The 7,976-nt window shown below is 54.0% G+C and overlaps 1 protein-coding gene across 1 annotated transcript in view; it reads right to left on the bottom strand.

Annotated features, from left to right (window-relative positions):
• The window catches only part of NKX2-3 (NK2 homeobox 3), a 4,154-nt gene extending 1,647 nt beyond the window's left edge, over nt 1-2,507 (bottom strand). Inside the window, exons 1-3 of the mRNA XM_027775255.1 lie at nt 2,236-2,507; nt 1,777-2,035; nt 38-358 (exon numbers count right to left, since the gene is read on the bottom strand). Coding sequence (XP_027631056.1) covers nt 38-358; nt 1,777-2,035; nt 2,236-2,331 — 676 coding nt within the window. The 5' untranslated portion in view covers nt 2,332-2,507. The remainder of the gene's footprint in view (nt 1-37; nt 359-1,776; nt 2,036-2,235) is intronic.
• Nucleotides 2,508-7,976: the final 5,469 nt, after the last annotated feature.

Raw genomic sequence — 7,976 nt, 5'->3', positions numbered from 1 at the left:
GTCCCGCCGGGCTTGCCGCCCCGCCCCAGCCCTGGACCCGCCACGCGGCGCGGCGGCGGCGGGGGAGCGTGCGCGCCCAGCTCCAGGGACTTGTCCTGCCGCTGTCTCTTGCACTTGTACCTGCGATTCTGGAACCAGATTTTCACCTGCGTGGACGTGAGCTTCAGGCTGCTGGCGAGGTGCTCGCGCTCGGGCGCCGACAGGTACCGCTGCTGCTTGAACCTGCGTTCCAGCTCGAATACCTGCGCCTGCGAGAAGAGGACGCGGGGCTTCCGGCGGCTGCGCGGCTTCGGCCTCTCGCTCTCCTCCGCCTTACAGTCTCCCGAGGCCTCCAGAGGCTTCTTCAGCTGGCAGTTTTCTGCGGAAGAAGCACAACAGCGTCCCTTAGCTCTTCTCAGCCTCACCCAGGCTCCTGTCCCGGGGCGCCCTGGCCCTTTTGGGTGGCAGCACGATACATCTGGTAATCAATGCCTAGGCTTTGAGGGAGTTTGTGATCCCTGACCCCATGTGACCCTGAGACAACCCTAGTACCCAAAGAACTCCCCCAGGGGGCAGAGACTCGTTCTGTGGGGAGGAGTAGTTAGTGCGCATTTATTTAGAACTTGAGCATCTGCGAGAGAAGAGATTACCCTGTATTACATGGGTGGCTCAACGTCCTAATGACTATTTTCAGGATGCAAGCTTGCAACTACATAATAACAGCAGTATCTGCAAACTCCTTCTCCTTCCACTCCACGACAGGTAGCTGAAGGAGTGAGGTGAGTGGCGACTGGGGCCTGTTGAGCTCAATCTTTCTGTATGGAAGTGTCTGAGTATAACGCTGTGCACTCCCCAGGACTGTTTCTTCTTTATAAAACACTACATGCAAACGTGTGTAGTGTTGTAGAGAGAAAGAGAAGTTTGACTGCTTTTAGACAGTTTCTTGTTGATTTCATGCCCCACGAACTGTCATAATACAGGTCGTGGCCTCCGCCACAGCAAACCTCTTGGAAAATATTCTTTGACTCTGTCCCCTAAGACATGCTTCCTTAGGGGTTGTTTTCAGTTCTTCGATTTCCCTACCCAATTCACCTCCCATCCAATGGGCTCCACCAGGATCTTGGACTAAGCGGAGTGTTTTCCATTGGATCCTCACCCTGGGACACAAAGCAAAACGGCATCAAATTTTCAAAACAGGCCGGCATCTCAAGAGATGGGAGAGCTATGGCCTGTGTTTCCATGCGCTGATTTGAGGACTCTGAGCTCCAAGCAGAGAAGTGAGGAAGGAAACCACCCAGTTGGTCTCTCCAGAGTTCCTGCACCCTGCTGATGATAAAGACACAACCTTTGGGACTGCCTTTTGGGAGAAAAGAGGGTGGCTATGCTGGCCTCAAAGAACTCCTCTCAAGCTAGAGGGAAAGATAAAGGTTTTGTTTCCTGCCCTTTTTTGGGGGAAGAGCAAAAATGCTTGGAGTTGTTAAGACCCAGCCGCTGGGCCGTGTTGCTCCTTAGCATCAGGGCACCAAAAACCACTTTCCCTTTCCTCCCAGACTGCAACGTCTCCCCAGCTCCCGCCTTTGGGGGGAGGTAGTTGTCAGGGTGACCTATTCCTTTTCTCTCCACCCAGGCACCCTGCAGGTACCTGTGCTTTGCGGAGCTGTCGCTGATACTTTGGTGGAGACATGACTCCAGCCAAGGGTAAAGGGGCGGCCGCGATAGCAATGTTTGTGGGCTGTTTGCGGACTCTGCACCATTGCTCCAGGCGTGCGGATGCGTTTCCTTTCCCCCGCTACTCACTTTGGCTCTGGTCCCTCACGACCTCAGGATCCTCTTCATGTTCCTTGGGCCCGCCGCACGAGTCTCGCAGGACCGTGTGGACATAGCTCTGAGGACAGAGCCCTGAATCCCCGTGGCCATCGGCTGTGGCTAGTGAGTTCAAATAGGACAATTTCTCGCCTTCTTCTTCCTCGTCCTCCTCTCCTCCGTCAGAAAATTGGGCCCCCTCTGCGGCGGCGAGCATGCAGGGCGCCGAGTGGAAGCGGTGCTCCAAGTCCGCCTGCAAGTGCAAGCCGTGGAAGTGCTGCTGCTGCTCCAGGTTCAGAATGTCTTTGACTGGTCGGCTGTGGCTAGTGAGTTCAAATAGGACAATTTCTCGCCTTCTTCTTCCTCGTCCTCCTCTCCTCCGTCAGAAAATTGGGCCCCCTCTGCGGCGGCGAGCATGCAGGGCGCCGAGTGGAAGCGGTGCTCCAAGTCCGCCTGCAAGTGCAAGCCGTGGAAGTGCTGCTGCTGCTCCAGGTTCAGAATGTCTTTGACTGAGAAAGGGGTGGAGGTGACCGGGCTTGGTAACATCATCAGGGCCACTTAATTGTCCAGTCCAAATACTCAATAAATCCCGGCGGGGGCGGGGAGGGAGCGCAGCGGCCTCAGCTCTCCTTCTGGACTCTGCCGCCGTTGCCGAGTGGGGCTTTGACAGACGCAGACCCGCTACAGTCTAAATCGCCTCCATTGGCCGGGACCTGGGGGTCTGGGTTTTGTTACAGCCACTGCAGGGACTGGGGCCGGAGCTGCGAAGCCTCTGTCCGGGGCCCTTGCGTCACCTCGAAGGGCGGGGCCCGCGCCCCGGTCTCCCTCCCTATTGGTTCCTGCACACAGGGACCACGCCTCCCGCTTACTCCGAGTGGGTAGTGGCAGCGCTACCAGAAATAGAGAGGGACTAGTATAGAGTCGTGAAGTCCATGTCGCTGCGGGCGAAGCTGCAATGACCTGGGATCTAAACCACCGATTCCTGCCCCGCCTGGCTGCGTTCTCCCGGCCTGGGCCAGTTGTGGGAGGCTCACTGCTCACCAACCTACGTCTGGGAAGGATGCTCCAAAGAGTGTGGGTCTTTCCAGCTGCTGCGGGGGCGGGCAGGAAAACTTCCTGGCGGGTAAATACCGGGCTTTGGAGCCACAAGACACGGGGTGTTTTATCTACTTCTGGATGGGCGACGAGTCCGTTTCTCCCTTGCTGCTTTTGCTCCAGCTGTCTGCACACCTGGAACGTCTTTCCCGCTCTTGTCGCTACGAGTTGAAAATTTTTGTCCAAGGTTCTGCTCAAATACCACCTCCTCCAAGGAAACTCTCCCTGATCGCCTAGCCGGAAGTCTCTCCGGCCTGAGAACTTGTAGCTCCTGTTAGCAAAGGACATTAGTGCCACGTGTCACTTCCCACTTCATTCTGTAGCTGCATGTGCCTGCCTGGTCGCCGCTTAGACTGTGAGCCTCCTGAGGACAGGGTCCCTGTTACACGTACTCTTGTAGTGATTGCAGCGGCTGCGCAGAGCAGGTATGTGAAAAACAGGACGATGCAGTTTTGATTAAATGTTGGTGTCCGACATTTGGTTCAAATCTTGGCCTACTCAGAAATGCCCTACTTGGGCATTTCTGAGGCTCAGTTTCCTCGAGATGACCTTTCTTCCTTGCCCAGTTTCCACCCGGGACAGTAATACCTCCTTAAAGTTGTTGCTAGGGTTGCGTGAGGCAAAACATGGCGGAGCTCAGGGCAGGCCCCTGTGCGTGGGGAGTGTTCAGTACTGGTCAGGGCCGCACTTCTGCATCGCGTCTAGCAGTGTTTGTTGACTGCACTGGTAGTGACCCGGCTGGAGGGCTGCACACACTGGCTTCATATATGGTTTTTCCAACCCCCACTTTGGAATCGTGACCCTTTCTAGGCCTTCACTCTGAGATGCATTTTTCTAATTTCTTTACCCACACGCCTTTTGGCACTCTCTTAAGGCGTTAGTTGTTTTCTGGGGGGAATCTATGGGGTCCTCGAGGATTCTGGAAACTCCTCCCTGGCAGGAACGGACTCTTTCCGCACAGTAGGCATTCGCAGGCCACCTGACCCAGCCAGGGGAGGAGAGCTGCTGTGAGGCTCACAGAAAGACCCGTGCGCATCGCTGGCCTTGAAAAAAAAATAATACTGACCGGTTCCAACTATGGCGCCCTTCTACCGGCCCCAACCGCCCTAAGCATCTCTTGGCCGCCAGGACGGAAAAGCTAGGAGAGACCGGCTCCGTCTGGAAAGGGCGGATGGAAGGTGCCCAGACTGTGGACAACGCCCCCGGGCGGCTGCAGCCATCAGGTGGGAGTGGGGACAGCGGGCAGATCTGCCAAGCGGGGCCCTATGGCTACCAGAGTAGTGGGTGCCCAGGGCCGGGCGGGAGGGGAGAGGCGGGACTCTGGAGGGAGCGGAAATGTTGCGGGAGGCAGCCCGGGGGCAGCCTGCAGATGGGTGAAGCCGCGCGAGCCACGTGCGCCAGTGGGTATTCAGGGTCGCCAGGGCTGGCGGGCGGCAGGGAGAGACCCTCTGTGGGCAGAGCCAGGCGCCCGGACTACCACCCCTCTCAGCCACAGGGGCGCCTGGTGCCTTTCTGCTTTAAATCCTGCAACTACGGACGCCTCAGGCGGAGGCTGCGGTCTCCAAACCAGGCCGGGAATCTGCGGAGAGAAGAATGCGTCAGTTTTGCCTGGGATTCCAAGCGCTTGGGCGCAGAGATCCCGAGCGAGGTGGGGGTGAGTGCACGGGCTTGCGGGGTGGGAGACTTGGAGTGGTCCAGTCTCACTCTCCCAGCTCCACTCCAGGGTAAAACCGTTGCGGTGAAATGCTTCTGTTCCCTTCTGGTCCTCAATTTTGTTCGCCTCTGGAGTGGCTTGAAGATTGGGGGGAAAAGGAAAAGACAACCTTGGCCACGTTGTCTGCCTCTCCCCCGCCTCCACCCGAAGCCTGCCCTTCTCCCGCTGCATTCCCTCCGGCGCTTCGACCCTAGGCCTCACCTGAACCTAGCCTGGGAACCCGGGCCTTACAACTGCGAGGGGGACAAAGCGTCCCTCCTGGACCCAGAAAACGGAGACACACCCACACACCCGTTGTCACCGCCAGAGCCCACCAGGTCGCCCTCGCTCTGCCCACGAAGAAACCCGTGTCCCCCACCACCACCCTCAGGCCCTTGCGTTCCTCCCCCAAACTCCTCTGCGGCCACTACCGGCCAGGTACCATTGGGCCAGGCCTAAACAGCTCTCTCCTCTGCCGGCTGCACCCAGATGCAGCCTACACACCCCCTCCTTCCGTTGGTTCAGGCCCCCGGGGCTAGAGGCCAGGGAATACTCTGAGTCTGGGAAACCCAGGCAAGGGAGCCTACGCGGGCGGTTTTGTGCCCTAGGCGTCCCTGCTCTCCCAGTCTCCAGCGCTGCGCAGGCTGGTCCCGCGTCCCTAGAGCTCATCTCTGTTCTCTGCCCACAGCAGGGCTCGGGTACTCTCCAGCTGCACTTCCAGGCTGTAGCGCGCTCCCTTCACCGCAGTCTCAACTCCGACCACCGCGGGCCTGCGCGCTGCCAGCTGCGCGCCGCTGGCGGCAGGAAAACTCTCCAGAGCTGTCGTTCTCCGGCAGCAGTGGCTTCGCGGGAGTCACTTATCAGAGTGTGGGATCTGGCTCTGGTGCGTATCCAGTTACTAACGCGTTCTGGGGCATTTGCATTCTCTTGTCTGTAAAAGGGATCTTTGAAATCCTTGGGCTGTGCTCGACTAATAATAGGTTTTCGTTCCAGACAGTTTAGCTAATTACTGTCAGATAAAGTAAATAACAGTTGCATCCATAAAAGCGTTTGATTTTTATTTTAATTGAGTGTATCTGCTTTGGGACGCTCTCCTCGCATTTACAACCCACCCCATCGGACATTGGATTCAAGATCTTTCTTAAATGGTTGCACACTCTCTAACGGGGAAGCGCTATGTAGATGCATAAAGGGTAAATAAAATGGTACCTTTTTAGGGGAAAAACGCATGCTCTCTATTAAAAATAAGTGTATTATCAAACAAGAATATGACGATTGTTTGAAAACTGTAAAGTGTTCCCTTGTTATCCGGTACACAGACATTGTTTAAATGATGCGCGGATAGGCAGGTAATAGATCATTTTAGTTACATATGCCACTGCTTATCATGTTGCCTCCCAGCTATTCAAATAATCATTCTGATTATGTAATCAAGGCTGCAAAAAAGTTGAAAGTTACTGTGGTTTCTTAATCTAAATGTACTCCCACAATCAGAAGTGATTTTCTATTAAAGCTTAAAAAAAAAAATCACCCTCTGATGAACTCAGATAACCAAAACCACATAACTTACCAGGTGAACTTTTCTTCGTCACCTGCTGCTCTGCTAGAAATTTCATTTTCAATGACATCTTATAAAAGAAAGGGAAAGGTCTCTTCCTTTTGAGCGGCAGTAAATGAGTTTTTAGTTTGTCGGTTTTGTTTTGTTTTTAGATGAAAGATTTTAGAAACCTATGTAAAATTTTAGAGCATTCTACAAAGAACACATTCTAATTTGAGACGGGTGAATATATTTTCTACTTTTAAGGAAACATCATCTGAATTGGTTCAGCCTAGAAAGCATTAAACTGATCTGACTTTTTGAAAGTATTTTTTTCCTTGAACTAATTTTGTGAGATTTTTAAATGCTTTTTTGAGCATTTAGCTTGTTCCGCATGTGTTTGCATCAATGCCAGATAGTCTTAGATTTTGTTTGGAATTTAGTTTTCTAAGCGATTCACAATTTGTCTTCCTTGGGAGAAAACCTACCTAAATTCCACAATTTCTGTAGTTCTTTGTGTTTTACAAGCACTTGCTGGGAAAGTGAGTTTCGATTTCTCAGCTAGAGGACTTACCACGACTATGGGTATCTTCCCCACGCTGAAACATTTAAAAATAAAAATGTAAATTAAATTTTCATGACCAGAATCAGTTCTAGTCTATCACTAAAACATGCACAGTAGAAAGATGAACTGTACCTGTGCTAAACGAAAACCAATTCAATGTTTTTATCAAACAAAACGTCTGAATAAAGAAGCCTTTATACATTTATTTGTATTAATCGACGTGGTATTTGGGAGCGCAGAGAGCAATTTTACCTTGGGGATTAAATTGGAATTCTGAACGCATTCCGTAACTTTTTTGTTGTTGTTTCACTATGAGTTTAACTTCCTGCAGCAAAATTTCAATGCCTATAGACCCTTAAAAACATAATCTGACTTCAGAAGAGCGGCAGCCTGCCCAGTGTGGATCCTGGAGTGAGGGGAAGAGAGAAATGTGATCGCGTTCCAAGAAGCAGATTCTTCTGTCTGTTGTAGCGAAGTCTTTCTTCACGCTGTCTGCTTTCAACTGCTAGCTGGCTTCCTGGGACCTCTGTCTCTTCCGACGAAGGAATCTCTCCTCCAATCTTCCTGAGTGTTACGTTGGAGCAGATATCTTCAAATAGTTTAAGAACAAAAAGATCGTTTTCACCAGGGAAAGAAAGGTCTGCGTAGTCTTGGTCTGCGTAGTTTTATTCGCCCCTCGCTAGCCCAGCCTGGAGTTGGTCCGCGTCCGGCGTGCGGTTCGGTTCCTACCGCTCGGCGAGACCTTTGCTCCGTCTGCGGGTCTGGGCGTCTGTGGGTCTGTCGGCCCAGCAGCGCGCTTGCTCAGGGCTCCTGAAGCACCAAGTGAACACTCAGCCGTCACCACGTCCTCCTTGGCAGCCCTGGGTGGCTGGCCCCTGGGGGACGTGGGGCTGTGGGGATGAGATGGGCCCACGGACTGCTGGCCTTTCTCGGAGTTGGCTGGGAGTCCATGTAGAGAGGACCCGAACCCCCAGCGGGCGCGGCGCCATCAGGGCCCAGGACTACTGTGGTCAGACCGCAGGGCGCGTCCCAGAAGCCAGGCAGGTCTCGAAGCTGAAGCTCGGAGGTTCTGGACAGGGCAGGCTCGCCCTGCGGAGACGCCCCGATTTGTCGGGGCGGAGGTCAGAGGTTCTGTGGCTCTGGGCTCGCTCTGCTCTGCCCACCGCGACTGCTGCGCCCCGGGTCTGTTCACTTTGTCGGTATTTATTGGGGGTGCAAGGGCGGACTTCCCCCCCCCCCAGCTTCTCTCTCCCGCTCTGGCCTAGGGGGCCAGGGCCCCAGCAAAGAGGGCAGGGGGGGCCGGG

This window comes from Tupaia chinensis, unplaced genomic scaffold (assembly GCF_000334495.1).
Source record: "Tupaia chinensis unplaced genomic scaffold, TupChi_1.0 Scaffold000539_1, whole genome shotgun sequence".
In the NCBI taxonomy this organism is placed as follows: Eukaryota; Metazoa; Chordata; class Mammalia; order Scandentia; family Tupaiidae; genus Tupaia; species Tupaia belangeri.
Note: the sequence above shows the minus strand (reverse complement) of the source record. Positions and strands in the feature narration are given on the sequence as shown.